This window comes from Vigna angularis, chromosome 7 (genome assembly GCF_016808095.1).
Source record: "Vigna angularis cultivar LongXiaoDou No.4 chromosome 7, ASM1680809v1, whole genome shotgun sequence".
Classification (NCBI taxonomy): Eukaryota; Viridiplantae; Streptophyta; class Magnoliopsida; order Fabales; family Fabaceae; genus Vigna; species Vigna angularis.
Window position 1 is genome coordinate 5627034 of NC_068976.1, and position 18847 is coordinate 5645880.

At 36.5% G+C, this 18847-nt stretch overlaps 2 protein-coding genes across 2 annotated transcripts; both read left to right on the plus strand.

Moving 5' to 3' along the window:
• The first annotated feature begins 2430 nt into the window (after positions 1–2430).
• LOC128197803 (uncharacterized) lies at positions 2431–2799 on the plus strand. The gene has a single exon (XM_052880601.1). It carries the CDS (start codon positions 2431–2433, stop codon positions 2797–2799), a length of 369 nt encoding a protein of 122 aa, XP_052736561.1.
• A 1801-nt stretch (positions 2800–4600) lies between these two features.
• Positions 4601–18145, plus strand: LOC108338361 (BTB/POZ domain-containing protein At1g21780). The gene is made up of 4 exons (XM_017575191.2): positions 4601–4879; positions 5007–5155; positions 17002–17117; positions 17381–18145. The coding sequence occupies exons 1-4, from the start codon at positions 4767–4769 to the stop codon at positions 17978–17980; spliced, it is 978 nt and encodes a 325-aa protein (XP_017430680.1). The 5' UTR covers positions 4601–4766; the 3' UTR covers positions 17981–18145.
• The last annotated feature ends 702 nt before the right edge of the window (positions 18146–18847 follow it).

Sequence of the window (18847 nt, forward strand, 5' to 3'; positions counted from 1 at the left end):
AACTTAATCATCATATACCTTTTATTTAATATAAAATAATATATTTGCAAAATATGAGAATTTGAATTATTTAACAAAAACATACAAAGGCATATAATAAAATTGTGCATCTAGCCGTTGTTGGGACCGTAGCATTCTTTGTGATGTGTTGTTTTTCTATAAATTAAGAAAGGGACACAATATATATGCATCGGCAATTTGTTTTATTCGATTATGAATTAAATAATAATTAATTAATTTTGGTGTTTGATGGGTGGGTGAATTTGTTTTATCAGAAAAATACATATTTGTGATATTTACCTTTTCTCCAGTTGTATGTAAAAAAAATGTATTAGTTTATATTATTTAATTGTTTTATTTGTTCAAAATCATTTTTGTTGATTTGAGATTGTAGAGTGTATTTTAGTTCAATTAAATATATATTTTGAACAATTTAAAATCCTAGAAGTGATAGTTCTCCTGTATGTAATATTATGATATTAACAGGTTTGGTGATACCGTATTAGTTGATATACATAGACAAGAGGTGGAACGTCCATAATCAGTGATTGTTTGACTACATTGGTTGGAGTTTCAGTGAAATCTTTCGCCTTTTTATTTGATCATTTCCACTACACAGATCTTCAAGAGGTAAGTGTTATTGTTTGTTTGTTTTTAATTTGAAAATATGTTTGTTTTTAATTGGAAAATACGAATGCCTTTTTAATGTGTTGTATAATTTTTTTTGCTATATTTTGAATGAATATATGAATGTTTTACTGTATTTTGTTTATTTATTATATGAATATATGATATATGAATGTATTAAAATATGAACAAGATATGTTTAATTAAAATATCAATGCATGATGTTAATTATAGTATGATTATTTCTTTAAGTAAAAATAGATGGAAGAAGAATTAGATTTGTCGTACTTGGACCGTGAAGATATAGACGACGATGTGGTTGGTGTAGACTTTAATATAGTCGCAATGTTACATCAACAATTACAAATAACAACCTCAATGGCTGCACTAACAATGTTATGCATTGTTTGTCATGCCTTGAATATATTGAATATGTTCTCGAGTGATGCAAGCAGTGTTAGCAATTTCCTTCCCGACAAAGACCGTCGCAGACAGGAGTTAATGTCGTACCTGGTGCATACTACTCAGTGTCGTGACATTATTCGGATGGGTCCAGAGGCATTTATTAATCTTTGTGAGAGATTAAGATCAACTGGGTTAGTTAAAGACGCCATTCGGTCTACAGTGGAAGAACAAGTAGCTCAATTTCTTTATATAGTTGGGCATAATGTCAAGAATCGGAGTGTCGCATTTTTCTTTCATCGATCTGGGGCGACGGTAAGCAAATTCTTTCACAATGTGCTGGATGCTATTATAACTCTAGAATCAGAATTTTTAAGTCAGCCATCAGGAGATGAGGTTCATCCATATGTGTTGAACAATAATCGGTTTTATCCTTACTTCAAGGTAATGATTTGAATGTGTTAGTCAGACTGTGATTTTATGAAAGGATGTTAATGTTATGCAGTTGTATGATGACTTATTAATTCAATGTTTAGGATTGCTTAGGGGCCATAGATGGTACTCACGTTCGTGTAAGGGTGCCAAGAGAAGATGCTCCAAGATTTCGTGGTAGAAAAGATTGGCCAACTCAAAATGTGTTTGCCGCATGTGACTTTGATATGAAATTCACATACGTTCTAGCTGGGTGGGAAGGCACAGCATCTGATTCTAGAATCTTAAAAAATGCTCTTGATCGAGATGATCCGTTGGTCATCCCCCAAGGTAAGTCTCTTCATTGGAATATAATGATTGGGAATTTATTGTAATTAATCAGTACTGATGTGAACATACCTATAGGAAAATACTATCTCGGCGACGCTGGATTTACGTTGAAAAGTACGGTTATGACACCATATAGAGGCGTCAGATATCACCTTAAAGAATTTTCTCGCAGAGGACCACAAAATGCACGAGAGCTCTTTAACCATCGACATTCATCACTCATAAATGTTATTGAAAGAACATTTGGTGTATTGAAGAAACGGTTCTCTATCATTGCAAGTGGCACTGAACCACATTATGAATTGGAGACGATGACGAATATTATTTTGGCTTGTTGTATCCTACACAACTTTATCCGTGGAGTTGATAGGGATGACCCATTGCTTAATGAGGTTGATAACGAGTTAAATGAAAGGGAAGAGCAGAATGTGTCATCCTCTCAAGTTCGTGAAGATGATTATAGGGTTGGTAGTACTATTAGGGATGCCATAGCGGATCAAATGTGGCGAGATTATCAAAATTCTTAGTTATTGTAATTAATATATTGTTATGACTATATGATTTGAATATGCCATGCTGTTACTTTTATGTTTAATTGAACTTCACTTCTTACTGGTTTCTCTATCAAATAGGTTTAATATGGACAGGGGTAAGGGTGCTGCGACTGATACCTCTGGTGGTATGAGAGAGTTTTGCAAATGGACTGAGGACATGGATGCAAAACTTTTGCATTCTATGATTGAGGAGAATCGTTTGGGGAATAGGATTGATGGTAGTTGGACAACCCAAGCATACAATAACATGGTTCAATTCCTTCATAATGCTGGTTATGTTTATGTTACTAAAGCTAATGTAAAAAATCGTCAAAAGGTATTGAAAGACAGATGGCGGGAGGCTCATGACCTCTTTAGTGGATTGAGTGGCTTTGCTTGGAATAGTGTCACTATGAGGTTTGAAGCTGAAGATGAGGTTTGGGCTGACCTAATTCAGGTATTTGTTAAACATTGACTTTTGGTACATTCTTAAAATATATAACTTCAACCACTAAATTTTTCATGTATGTTGTTTAAGTCGAGGCCAACTGCATCAAAGTAGAGAGTTACCAGCATAAGACATTATGATTTAATGGTGGAGTTGTGGGCTTCTGATCGAGCTACTGGGAGTGGTGTTCGGACCGCTCGTCAAACACGTCGTCGGATTACGCCTCGTGTTAGTGTTGATTTGAATAAGAACATTGAGTACATTCCAGAACAACCTGACTGGACGACATACAGAGACCCAACTCCAACATCACCTCCTCCATCTGTAGATGAATATAGTCCAGGGAATACTCAATCTGTGCCTTCCGTTCCATCTGGTGGAACTTCATCCTCAAGAGGCTCCAAAAGGAAGGCACCGCTGGTCGATGTCGTTGATTCTCACTTTAGTGCATTGAGGAGCAGTCTGGACGGTTTCACTGATGCCCTTACCTCTTCAAATGTGCATCTCGGGGTCATTTCTAATGCAGCCGTAGAACAAGTTTCGACGATGAAAGATAGGAATGAAATATTACGTTCTCAAACAGAAATTCTTCGTCGGACCCCGAACTACACATATACAGAAGCTGACATTTACGATATGCTGAGTGGGATGCAGATATCTGATGAGACTTTGTTGGAGCAATGCTATGACTTCTTATGTGCAAATCCCACATGTGTGAAGAGGCTGATGGGACTTCCACCGCATAAGCGGTGGAATAAATTATGTAAAATATATTTGGGGGGAAATTGATAGGATGTGTTAGATCACTACTTGTATTAATGCTATATTAATAAAAAATTAATTTTAATCAAGTATAATTTAATTATATTTTTTAAATTATTTTTAATAATTATTCCAAACTTTTAACTTTTAATAAACATTTTTACAATTAAATATAACATTAACAAATATAATTTTATATTACTTTAATACCTAGGGACATTTTGGTAATCTTCAATTTCTACCAATTAAACTAATTTTTTAAAATCGTCACATCAATCAAATCCTACACTAATTCTCACAAACTTCAACCCAAAATTCACTCTCAGTTACCTTCAAATCCACTCAAATAAACACACAAAAAAATCACCCTCAAATCCCCTCAAATCCACTCAATCACTCTCCCCCAATTACTCTCCCCCAATTACCTCCAACTAAACACACCCTAAGTGATATAAAAAAGTTATCTCGATTGATTCATTTAAATTCAATTCGGTATTTCAATTGATATCTCGGCACTTTTTAATCTTTTAAAGTACAATTGTGATCCATTAACAACACTGAAGAAAAACCCTTTATGAACATGTCTTCTAATAAATTCAAATATAAAGCTATAATAGTTTTATAATAATTTGGTATGTTTATTATAATACTTAAATAATATACAAAATAGTATTGATAAAATAATTTCATGATGGCAAAAACAAAACAAAAAACCTAAATTAATAGATTCGTAACATTTGAAATACTAATAAAAATAAAAATAAAATATGTATTATTCTTAAATTAAAATTTCAATAGTATTTATCAATATTTATTAAGTTTATGAGTAGAATAAAAAAAATGAGAAATATATTTTAAGTTAACTTCTTTTTTATTTTAAAAGTTAAAATATGTGTTGTAAAATATTTTATTTAAATGCATCTATGTTTGTCGTATACATATTTTCCATTTTTTAATCTAATTTTGTGACATTTTTAATCAATCACCTAACTATTTCATGGTATTTTTTGTAATGATTAGCATATTTCTCTGAATAAAAAACGCAACCAATGATGACACTATACAATCAATAACGCGCTATCAAACACTACAAACCTGGTTGTTTTTCAACAACGATGCTTTTTGACACAGTCCAACCCTGCTTTTTCTTCTGCAGGTGTCTGTGTCCGTGTCCGGTACTCCTCTTTTCTTCCTTTTCCTCACTTTCCCCACACCCATAACCTCTCACTGACATGGCCGATTCCAAAGTTGAAACCATTTCCCGATTAGCCCAATGGAGAATCGACAACTTTGGACCCTGCTCCTACAAAAAATCCGACCCTTTCAAGCTCGGAATTTGGAACTGGTACGCACATCACGTAACACATCTCTATACTATTAATTTGATTAGTGTCTTGTGTTGTGAGTGATTGTGCCTGAATTGTTATTGTATATGTATGTGTGATGTTTGATGTGTTGTCTATTATTCCCAGGTACATTTCCATAGAACGGAACAGGTACCTCTACATACACATCTTTCCTGAGCCTTCTCGGCTTTCCAAGGAACAGCCGCCTGTAGCTCGCTTCATCCTACGAGTCTCCAACAACTCTGGCCCTACCCGCAAGTTTTACATCTCCCCTGGTCTGTGCCACACTGCTACTCCCTTGTTCCCTCTCCTCTTTAATAGTCAAGATTTTGAATTGGGTTTTTTGATTTCTGCTATTCAATCTTAATGTTTAGACCAACATGGTGTGCAATATGTTTGTCAAATAATAATTGATTTTCAAATGTCTATGAAATAACATCAGTTGTGAGAACGTAGTTTCTTAAATGATTTTTAATACGTCGAGGAACTAGTCTGTGATGTGAAAGATTACTATTTGACTATCGGCCGAAGATACCCTTTGTACCCCAAAACTCTTAATATTGAGATAGGGAGTGGTTCAATCTATTTCCATGTCGGTGTGTTTGGAATAACATATGTTGGGAGAAGGGAGCTTCTTAAATTGGTTTTCTGACCAAAAGAATTAGTCTTTGATACGTGGTTCTCAGCTGAAGATATCTTGGGTGCCAAACCAAATCTTCATATTAAAATACTGAGACTTTATTGATCATGTGAAAATATTTGATCCTATGTCATATGAGTATCCATGTGTGTTGTATGTTTTGGGAGTGAAACAGACGGAAGATGGATGTTGATTACTATGAGAAATAAAGAAGATTGGGAGAAAATATCCCTTATATGTTTAGACTACACATAGGGTAGTTTATTTATATTGTAAGATATGGGCCAATGCCCTTAATACAGAATAGACTAAGCCCAAATAACAGAAACACACATCTTAACATCTAACACTCCCCCTCAAGCTGGAGCATATAAATCATATGTTCCAAGCTTGTTACAAAGATAATCAATTCTAGGTCCTCGTAAGGACTTAGTGAATATGTCTGCCAACTGGTTGCTTGAGTTAACAAACTCAGTCTTGATATCTCCGGATATGATTTTTTCTCGAATGAAATGACAATCAACTTCAATGTGTTTGGTTCTCTCATGGAAGACAGGATTAGAGCTAATATGGAGAGCAGCTTGATTATCACATATAAGTATCATGTGAGTGACATCTCCAAATTTCAATTCACTAAGCAATTGTTTAAGCCACACAAGCTCGCAAGTAGCTGATGCCATAGCTCTATATTCTGCTTCTGCACTCGACCTTGCCACAACACTTTGCTTCTTACTTTTCCAAGATATCAAGTTGCTACCAATAGAGACACAATATCCAGAAGTAGACCTCCTATCAGAAGGGGAACCAGCCCAATCAGCATCTGAATAGCAAACGATCTTTGTATCGTTGTTAGGGCCATATAGCAAACCTTTTCCAGGTGATCTTTTAATATACTTCAGTATACGAACAACTGCATCCCAATGGTCTTCACATGGGGAGTTTAGAAATTGACTCACCACACTAACTGCGAAGGAAATGTCAGGACGCGTAACAGTAAGATAGTTTAATTTACCAACTAGTCTTCTGTACCGTTCAGGATCTGAGAAAGGCTCCCCCTGATTTGGTAGGAGTTTGATGTTAGGGTCCATAGGTGTCTCAACAGATTTACAGTTCATTAACCCTGTTTCCTCCAAGATGTCTAACGCATACTTCCTCTGAGATATGACAATACCATCATTGGATTGTGCTACTTCAATACCCAAAAAGTACCGGAGTTTGCCAAGATCTTTGGTTTGAAAATGATGACAAAGGTGTTGTTTCATCTGAGAGATGCCAAGATAGTCGCTTCCTGTGAGAACAATATCATCGACATACACTATTAAATAGATACATCCAGCACTCGAGTGGCGATAGAACACTGAATGATCCGCTTCACTGCGAGACATACCAAATTGTTGAACAACACAACTGAATTTACCAAACCAGGCCCGAGGAGACTGTTTTAGGCCATACAAGGATTTGCGAAGACGACATACCAATCCAGATGACTCCCCCTGAGCAACAAAGCCAGGCGGTTGCTCCATATAAATTTCTTCCTGCAAATCACCATTGAGAAAAGCATTTTTGACATCAAGTTGGTAAAGAGGCCATTGTCGAAGAGCGGCCATGGCAATGAAAAGGCGAACAGAGGTCATTTTTGCCACTGGAGAAAAAGTATCACCATAATCCAAACCAAAAATCTGTGTGTAGCCTTTGGCAACCAGTCGAGCTTTCAAACGATCAATTGTGCCATCAGGACCAACCTTGATAGCATACACCCACCTGCAACCAACAACAGACTTTCCAGATGGTAATTGGACAAGCTCCCAAGTTCCACTTTCCTGTAAAGCACTTAATTCATCCATCATAGCTTGACGCCAACCAGGATGAGTTAAGGCATCACCCACAGATTTGGGAATTGACACAGAAGAAATGGATGAGAGACAAGTATAAAAAGATGGAGATAATCTGTGGTAATTAAGAACAGTATAATGGGGGGAAGGGTTACGGGTAGAGCGTATACCTTTACGGAGGGCAATAGGCAAGTCAGACTCAGTTGCTGGAGCCGGAGGAGACACATGAGGCGGCACCGGAAGTGAGTCATGAGGGAGACAATTACGACGACTATAAACCTGAAGGGGTGGAGGTGAAGGATGATCCTGTGGTGAATGAGAGTCTAAAGAAGGAGAAGACAAAATGGGTGGAGCATCACCAGGAGAATCACAGATAAGAGGAATATCAACAGTAACAGGGAGAGGTACAGAACTAGAAGATAGATGTGAAAAGTAAAAAGAAGACTCATCAAAAGTGACATCAGCAGAGATAAAATGACGATTGAGGGAAGGGGAAAAACACTTATAGCCCTTTTGTGACCGTGGAAATCCTAAGAAGACACATTTGTGAGACCTAGGAGATAACTTATCAAGACCAGGACTAAAATCATGAACAAAACATGTAGACCCAAAAACTCGAAGAGGTAATGGATGCAGAGGGTCTTGAGGAAATAAGATAGAATGAGGGATTTTGTTATCTAGGACGGAAGAGGGCATGCGGTTGATAAGATAACATGCTGTGAGAACTGCATCACCCCAAAAACGTGAGGGTACTTGACCATGAATAAGAAGTGTACGAGTTGTTTCAATAAGGTGTCTATTCTTACGCTCAGCCACCCCATTTTGTTGAGGGGTATAAGCACATGAGGTTTGGTGAAGAATGCCATGAGAAGCCATAAACTGTTTAAACGGTTGAGAAAGGTATTCACGGCCATTATCACTACGTAAATTTCGAATAGACACCCCAAACTGTGTTTTTATTTCATTGAAAAAAGATTGAAAAATAGAAAACAACTCAGAACGATTCTTCATTAAAAACAACCAAGTACATCTGGAATAGTCATCAATAAAGGTAACAAAATACTGAAAACCTAAAATGGACTTAACACGACTAGGTCCCCAAATGTCAGAATGAACCAATGAAAAGGGGGACGACGCCCGTTGTGAGACACTACGAGGAAAGGAACTACGAGTATGCTTCCCTAACTGACAAGACTCACACGACAAACTTGATAATGTGGACAACCTCGGGACAAGTTGTTGTAGTTTGGCAAGACTAGGATGACCGAACTGAGCATGAAGAAGGGATGGTGACTCCATGACTACGCCAACATGTGGAGAAGGGCGGAGATGATAAAGGCCATGAGACTCACATCCTGTGCCAATCATGTGTTTCGAACTCCGGTCCTGCAACCAAACAGAATCTTTAGTAAAGGAAATAACACAATTAAGAGTACGAGTTAAACGACTAATGGACAATAAGTTGAAGGGAGACCCAGGGACATAAAGTACATGATCAATGGATATGGATGGAAAAATATTAACAGTACCAATACCATGAGATGAGACTCTAGACCCATCAGCCATTGTTACCGAGGGTAAATTAGCCGGCCATGACAAGGAAGAAAACAAGGACTTGTTACCAGTGATATGATCGGTGGCGCCTGAGTCAAGGACCCAAGGTCCAAGGGAGTGAGTTAGACCAACAAAAGGTGTACCTGTACGTGCAACAGATGCAGATGTAGTGGAACCAGAGTGCTGATGATCCTCATACCATCTGAGAAATTCGTTAAAGATTACAGGTTTGTCTACGATATTAGATGAAGTAGGATGGTCTGCAGACGGTGATCGGGGAGGTGGATCAGAATTTGCCACTGCTACAGGTCGAGGAGGACGTCCATGAAGAGCATAACATCTATCAATCTTGTGGCCTAACTTGCCACAATGGTCACATTTTGGACGTCCTTTACTTGGCTTGCGAGACCGACTTCGATCATCACGTTGAGCAGCCATAACAGAGGAATCATCAGTACGAGGAGATGTCTCAGTGACGGGTTTGTTCGGTATACGCAAAAGAGCAGAACAAGTAGAAGTAAAGTTGGGTATGACAGGAGAACCCAAAATCTGATCACGGACATGAGAAACATCATCAGAGAGTCCGTATAATGCCAACAACATGAAGAACTTTGATCGTTGTTCCAATTCTTCAGCAGGAGTGGAAGCAGGAGGTAATATATCATTAAAGTCATGAAGAAGGGCATGAATTTTACCCAAATATTCTGCCATGGGACCAGGATTGCGCGGACCAATAACAGTTAATAGGTCCTGACAAACACCATAAAGACGCTGAGTGTCATTTGTGTATAACAACTTTGCTTGTGCCCATACTTCTGAACATGTCTCATAGGATCGAAACATTTGTTTCAGTGAGGAGTGAATGGTGGACTTTATAACAATGCATAACTGAGCATCAATTTTCATCCAGCGGGAAGTGTCATCTATGAGAGCAGTAGTCACATTTTGAGTAAGATGATCTAAGTACCCCTGACTCTTCAACCAAAGTTTGATGTCGGACGCCCAGGTTGCATAATTTGTGCCATCTAACTTGTCAATGGACAAGTGTACATTCACATAATTAGTATATATTGAGGGATCAGAAGATGAGCCACCAATAGAGGTGTTTGTAGACGAGGAAGACGCCATGGAGAGGGAGAAACCCTAAAAATTCAAACTGCTCCGATTGACGCAACGACCACAGATCCAGAAAGAGGGCGAGGAGGCGATCACGGCGGTGCTGATCGGCGGCGGAAAGCTCCGGCGACGCGCCGGCACGCGCGGCGGCAGCGGCGACTCTTGCGGTGGCGCGTGAGAGCTCCGATCGCGGCGATCTTCGTGCGACGGTGGTCGCCCGGCCGAGACGCTTCCGATGGTGTGGTCGCCGGTCGATTCTGGTGCTCCGGCGACGGCGGCGGCGACGGCGGCGGCGGCGGTGGCGACGCGACAACAGCAGCAGTGATGGGTGCCGGAGACCGTGGAGTTGACTGGAACTATTCCTGTGCTCTAGATACCATATGAGAAATAAAGAAGATTGGGAGAAAATATCCCTTATATGTTTAGACTACACATAGGGTAGTTTATTTATATTGTAAGATATGGGCCAATGCCCTTAATACAGAATAGACTAAGCCCAAATAACAGAAACACATATCTTAACATCTAACAATTACAAAAGATATGGCAGAATATTTGATGGAGATTATACCTGTAGACTAAGATTTTAGATTCCGATTTTCCTTACTTAGTAGTTATTATTGTGTGGGTATTATCAAGAAATCAAGTCCTTGGTTAAGTGAGTTGAGACTCCTAAGATAAAAGAGGTTGTAAAGATTGGTTCATTATTATTGAATATAGTAAAAATGAGGTATAAGATTAATCTCCGCTTGTGTAAAAAATTACATATAGGATATTATATTTATAATAATAAAAATATGGGTTAAGTCCAAAATACAAATAATGATAGAAAAGAAATGACAACAAAGAAACAAAAGATTGAATATAAAAGATAAGATATGTAAGATATCCAAGATATCTAACACTCTCCTTTAAGCTGGTGCATATAAATACCAAGCTTATTACAAATATAATCAATTCTCAGTCTCCGTAAAGATGTAGTGAAAGTATATGCTAACTGATCACTTGAGTTAACGAACTCAGTTTTGATGTCTCCGGATACAATCTTCTCTCAAATGAAATCATAGTCAATCTCAATGAGTTTGGTCCTCTCATGAAAGACAATATTAGAACTAATATGAAAAACAACCTGATTGTCAAATATAAGTGTCATTTGAATGACATCTCTAAATTGTAACTCTCTAAACAGTTGCTTAAGCTAAACAAGTTCACAAGTGGCTGACGCTATCGCCCTATATTCTGCTTTTGCACTAAATCTTGTCACAACACTTTGTTTCTTGCTCTTCCAAGAGATCAATTTACCACCAGTGGAGATACAATATCCGAAAGTAGATCTCCTATCAAAAGAAGATCCTGGCTAATTAGCATCTAAATAACAAACAACTCTTGTATGATTATTGAAACCATATCACAAACCTTTTCTAGAAGATCCTTTAATGTACTTTAATATACGAATGATTGCATTCCAATGATCTTCATATGGGGAATTGAGAAATTGACTCATCACATTGACTGCAAAGGAAACATCAGGAAGAGTAACTATAAGATAATTTAATTTCCCAACTAATCTTCTATACTGTTTAGGATCTGAAATAGGCTCCCATTGATTTGGTAGGGCTTTGGTATTAGGATCCATGGGTGTGTCAACATATTTTGAATTCATCAACCCAATTTCCTCCAGAATATCCAATGCATACTTTCTTTGAGATGTAATAATACCATCATTGGATTGCTACCTCAATACCCAAGAAACATCCAAGTTTGCCAAGATCTTTGGTCTAAAAATGGTTTTTCATATGGGAGATGCTATAAAGGTCAATATCTGTAAGAACAACTTCATCAACATATACTATTAAATAGACACATCCAATACTTAAGTGATGGTAAAAGACTGAATAATTGGTCCAATAGTGGGTGTTATGATAGACCCAACAAATAACAAATCTCAGCTATAATAAACTCTAACTCATGGCTCTAATACCATATTGAATATAGTAAAAACTAGGTATATGTTTAGTCTTCCCTCTTGTAGAAAATACACACAGGGTACTGTATTTGTAATAAAGATAATATAGATTAAGTCCAAAATACAAATAATGATAGAAAAAAAATAATAAAAGAGAAATAGAAGATAAAAGATTAAAGATAAAATATCCAGGATATCTAACATATAATTTGGATTAAGGATCCTAGACTGCCTGGTGGCACAATATTGTCTGTCTTGACCAGTTGCAGCTCCCGCGGAAGAAAAGTTGCTTGTGAGGGTGCATGCATGGATAGCTCACCATGGCATTTGGACAGTTGGATAGATCGGTTCAGCATGATCCCAAATCTATCTTTTCTAGAGAAGTCTCTAAATACCGTGTTAAACTCTAGGAAGAGAGAAAAATTAAGATGATACTGGTTGTATCTAAGACAACATGAGGAACGTGGGTGCTTCATTTATAATACAATTAATAGAGGAGATGATATCCTCAAATAACAAATATATTATATGGGAATAAATAAACCTTTCCTACACACACACACACACACATATATATATTTTCTAGAATATATAAAATCAACTCCTTATTTCTCTAGTTATAAAAAATAAAATTTGGTGGCAATGTGATTTGAGAAGATGGAAATATGCACTGTAAGCTGTCAGTCAATAAGAACTTGTCATACATGATAAAATTGTTGATCTTTATAATAATTATTTTAGAAGTCATACCTAACATAATTTCTGATTGTCTGAGAATGCATAGAAATTAGTCTCATGCATTTTAGGCTGTATGGCTATTAGCGTAGCTAGCTTTATACGAACAATTACATCATCTCTTTGTTCTTCTAATTCATTCTGCTAGACATGACACAACTATACTTTCTCTTCTCTATTTAGGTTTTGGGCTACGTTCTTATGAATCTCTTTTTTCAAGACTGTACCTAACCATCCAAATCTTTTGGCCTTCTCTATTTGCTCAGACCTTGTGATATGTTGATTTATTGTGCTTGTTCTATTGAGTCTGATGTTGCCATAGACAAACAGGGAAAGCGGGTGGGAAATGCATGGTAGGTGGTTTGGTTATTTTTCATTCAGATAAATTGCTATGATTTTTCTGTTTTGTGCATTACTTATCTGGCAATGCAGAGTAGACTGTGGTGGACAAAATAATAATAAATAAAAAATGAGATTCAATGGCTTGGAAATAATGTAGGTAGGTATTATAAAAAGGGGGCTTTGATGGAGTATTTAAATCTCTTAGTTATCTCTCTATGAAAATTAGTTTTTAAGAAGTATTTGAGATTCTGAGGTTGAATTAGACCTAAATTCACTTTGTGAGATGGTATCAAAGCATATTCTAGAAAGATTTATTAAGCCTATCATGTCACATAATATCGGACCATCTATAAATATTTAGTCTTATGCTCGAAATATCTAGTCCTTAATGTGAGGGAATTTGTTGGAGATTACACATTCACTAAAGATAAGTGTTCGAAGTCCCACATTGACTAGAGATAAGGTCAATTTAGAGTATATAAGTGGGTGCAAACCTCACTTTACAAGCCGGTTTTGTGGGACTGAGTTAGGCTTAAAGTTCACTTCTTAACATGGTATCAAAGTCAGGTTAGAGCCTATCCTAGCGAGATTTGTGTTGGGCATATTGTTCCACCTGCTATAGGGCCGCTATCGGACCACCCATTAATGTTTAGTCTCACGCTCAAGATGTATATACCTCGGCGTGAGGAGGGGTGTGTTGGAAGTCCCACATCGACTAGAGATAAGGTCAATTTAGAGTATATAAGTGAGTGTAAACCTCATATTACAAGCCAGTTGTGTGGGGTTGAGTTAGTTTTAAAGTCTACTTCTTAACAATATGAACATATTATAATTTATAAATGGATGCAAATCTTACTTTATAAACTAGTTTTGTGATGTTGAGTTAAGTTTAAAGTTTATTTTCTAAGAAGATTGTTGAGTACTTATCAGTTAGTATTAGAGTTTGTTCTTAGAGTCTTATAAAAGGTCTAACCTTGGAGGGATTGATAAAAAAATGTTAGGTGAAGTGTCATAGAGTTCCTTTATTGAGACATTGTTTTAATAAGGAAAATAAAAAGACATCGTTTTTAAGTCATTTAACCAGAGCGATGTGGAACTGTTAGGAAGTTAAAGGTATACGTGAGAAGGAATAAAAGGGGAGAATTAAAGGCGGGAAAGGAGGTTAGTTTGTTAGTAGAGAGAGAATATAAATAAGAAACATAATAGAGTGAGAGAGGATCATCAGATATTTTTGCTTGGGTTTAGACTGGACCTCTTGGCTAGTGGAGGAAGGGAGGCTTCCTTGGGGGAACATTTACATGTATTTTCTTCTTTCTATACATTACAGATTGAATAAAATACATATACATACAATTTATCTTCTGCTATTGAGTGTGTGAGTGAGAAAAGAGGTTTCTGTTTTGGTTCCCTGAATAAAGGAACCTAACAGGAACATTGTATATTTTAGATATTTGTGTCTTTAAAATACTACTAGTACTCTCTTTTATCATTTGGGTTTAAGTTTTAATCAGTAGCAACTCATTGGAAAAAGAAGTAACTGGCTACTTGTAGTTGTGTCGAGCCTTGAAAAATGGTTAGCTTACACATTTAATTACCTGGAATAGTTTCAGAACTTGTGTTGTATTGTGATCACATCATATGTAGTTACTTAGTATAAACCTTTTTAATAGGGCTTATGTGACCCAAAACACAGATAAATACAATGAAGGTTCTATAGCGAAAGTAATGATTTTGGTTATGAAAGTTTTATCCCCATAAGCTTGATGTTTGCTTCCTGATTTTGGTATGATGAGGGCACTTGAGATACACAAGAATATTATAATGAGTTTTAGAAGTTGTATTTCCTTCTCTTAAGATTTCATATTTATAATAACTTGGGATGCATCAGATACAATGTATAAGAGGGAAAGGAAAAGAATTCTAAAAGATACATCTAGGAACTAGGTCTAGCACAAAACACATAACACCTTACAATAAATCCTATTCAAGACTATTTATTCTAACATGCTGGAGTACACAAATTGTATGTACCTAGCTTGGAACAAATAGATTCAATATGAGGACCTCTTAAAGATTTTGTTATTACATCTGCAAGTTGATCATTTGATCGAACAAACTCCGTGCAAATTTCCTTACACAATAACTTTTCTTGAATAAAATGACAGTCAATTTTAATATGTTTAGTTCTCTCATGAAACATTAGATTGGAAGCAATGTGGAGAGCAACCTGATTATCACAATACATCTCCATCAGTTGGATTTCACAAAAATCTAATTCTTACAAGAATTGTTTTATCCATATAAGCTTATAGACGAGGGATGCCATTGTTCTATACCTAGTTTTTGTAGATGATCGAGCGACAACATTTTGCCTCTTGCTTGTCCAAGAGATAACATTTCTTATAAGCAACATGCAATATCTTGTCATAGAGTGTCTATCCATAGAAGAACCAGCCCAATCAGCGTCAGAATAGCCAACAATTTGGGTATTCCCTTTATTCTCATAATGTAGTCTTTATCCTTGAGCCTTTTTGAGCTATCTTAGAATATGAATGATAACATTCTAGTGATCAATACAAGGAATGAATTGACTCACAATACCAATTGCGAAGGACAAATTTGATCTAATAATAGATAAATAAGTTTTCCAATCAGTCTTATATCTTTTAGTGTTAGAGAAAAATTCTCCTTGTTTTGCCTTTAATTTCCGATTTGGATCCATGAGACAATCCACTGGTTTACAATAAATAATGCTTGTCTCTTTAAGGATGTCATGAGCGTATTTTCTTTGAGAGACTACAACTCCTTTCTTTGATTGAGCTACTTCTATGCCTAAAAGATATTTGAGATTTCAAAGGTCATTGGTTTGAACCCTGATTGCATAAGTGCTCCTTTAACTAAGAATTTAGTGTCATGATTCCATGTAATGATTATATCGTCAACATAAACTATTAAGCATACACATTTCCCAGTTGAGGTATGACAATAGAAAACAGAGTGGTCTGCCTCACTACGTTTCGACCCAAAAGATTGAACAATGTGACCAAACTTTCTAAACCAAGCATGGGGAGATTGTTTTAGACCATAGAGAGAGCAACACAACTTACAAACCAAACCAGACCCTCTCGGAGCAACAGACCTAGGAGGTTGTTCTATGTACACCTCTTTTAAATTGTCATGCAAAAAATCATTTTTAACATCTAATTGATGAAGGGCTAAAGATGAGTGGTTGTCATGGCAAGGAAAAGTTTGACAGTAGTCATTTTGGTCATCGGAGAAAAAGTATCACTGTAATCGAGTCCATAGATCTGAGTATATCATTTTTCTACCAATTGAGCTTTGAGGTGATCCGAGAGATAATGCGGACAGTGACTGATTGATAATTCTTTTGCCTAACAAAAACAAGACAAAGACTAGCAGAATGGGATCGACTTGTTCTCATACCAACTAGAGAAAGATACACAAGAATATTAGAATGAATTTTAGACGGTGTATTTCCCTCTTCATATTTATAATAACTTGGGATACATCAGATACAGTGTATGAGAGGGAAAAGATGAGAATTCTAAAAGATACATCTAGGAACTAGGTCTGGCATAAAACATATAGTACCTTACAATAAATCCTATTTAAGACTATTTATTCTTATAGGGGCTAAATTCTGACTATGGTGTCTGAAATTTTATCCCCGTAAGCATGATGTTTGCTTCCTAATTTTGGTAAAATGTGGGCTAAATTCTGATTATGGTATCTGCTTTTGTACACATACACTCTTCACTTCTGTTTACCTGCAAGAAATAGGGCTAACTTTGCATCACTACCTCAAAATGGCAACTGCGAAGATTAAAATTACATTTACCTTTACCAACTTCAAGATTGTATATTGAAATGCTGACACAGGTTATGTCGTGACTTGTATGTGGTTCTAATGTTCAGTTCATGAAAGGGTGCTTAGGACAAGTGACGACTTTGTCTGGCCTGTTGATACTGCATTCCTTGGTCGCTTTGTTATTGATGTTGAATTTCTTGACCTGAAGGCCTTCCCTGGGAATGTGAGTCTCTGATTTTTGTGATCATTACTATGTTTATATGATATTGATGTAAGTGGTTAATGTTATAGTGTATCCCTAAATATAATGGTGTTTGTTTTTTCCTCTAAATATCCATCTGCTTATAAAATACTGCTATAAGTTGCTTGCTAAACGCTAAGAAGCACATGTTCTTTTTCTAATCAATTGTATTGTCTGGAGTGACCCTTTGAACATGTAATAGATTGTTGCTTTTCTAACCTTTGATAAATTCTTTTGAACAACAGGGTGGAGTAACCAGATCTATATGGCCATCTGATGGAAAACTGCAAACTGTTGCAGATCAGAGCGCTCTCCGATGCCTGTCTCGCATGCTTGACGAGGCTATACATGCTGACCTCACCATCATTACTGCAGACGGTACTCTGAAAGCTCACAAGGCAGTTTTATCTGCTAGTTCTACATTGTTCCATAGTTTGTATCTTCAAAATGCTGATGAAGAAGATACATATACGATCCACATGGAAGATATGTCTCAAGAATCCTGCAAGTCCCTCCTAAGTTACCTGTACGGTACTATAAACCAAGAAGATTTCTGGAACCACAGGCTTCCTTTGCTTGGAGCAGCCAATAAATATGAGATTAATGATCTCAAAGCCGCCTGTGAGGAAAGCCTACTAGAAGATCTTAACTCGGAAAATGTTCTGGAGAGGCTAAATGACGCTTGGCTTTACCAGTTACAGAACTTAAAGAAAGGGTGCTTCACTTTCTTATTTGATTTTGGTAAGATATATGATGTCAGAGATGAAATAAATACGTTTTTCCAACATGCTGACAGGGAGCTAATGCAGGAGATGTTTCAGGAAGTGCTTACAATTTTGAAATAGGTTGCCATGAAACACTTATCATCCTTATATCTTTCAAATGATGGATCCTTCTGTATAATGATGTTTAGTTTAACTTTGTATTGTGCTATATTATAATATGATGTGGATATTACCAATGTCAAAGGAGGAAGTACATTACTTTGTATATAATTGCAACTTCAGTTTGATCGCCTTTTCTATTTCTACTCTATTCACAAGTCAAATATTTTCTTTGGGCCCATTATCACTTGTCAAGCTGAAAGAAGACCCAAGTATGGCTCCAAGGATCATGCAAATCTGGCTAGTTTGCTGTTGAAGTAAAGGGGACTACATGGTAATTGAATCGCATCGCGTATCAGACGGTTGATTTATCGTATCGTGAATCGTACGATTCATAAACATTAAACATTTTGAGTCATTCTTTTAAACTTTTTCGGATGCAGTGACAGTTTCTAGAACTACCTTTTTTTTTGGGGTGCAGCAGTAACTTTACTGAAAGTTAACATTTCCTAATTAGGTTTTTAAAATGTTTTAAACAAATGGGCTAAAATTTAGGTTAAAAGTGACCACTTCACATTGGTCATCAAATTCATCTGTGAAACGATCTCAACAATAATATTATCTTCTTAAGCCATATTTGTTTTAGAAGGATGGTTGTTTCTTGCGCGGAGCATGATGATCCGACTTTTCATATAGAAAGCAATTTTCTTTCTTTTTAAAAGTAGGATTAGATCCATTTCGATAAATTTTTTGAAATTTTCTTTTTTTTTTTATCAGGTTTGTGTTTGTACCTTTTGGAAACATGTTTGTCTTATACCATATTTGCTTTTGTAGACAAAGCTTTGGCCCTTGCAGCAACACATTCTTTACTGTTAGTATCTTTAATAA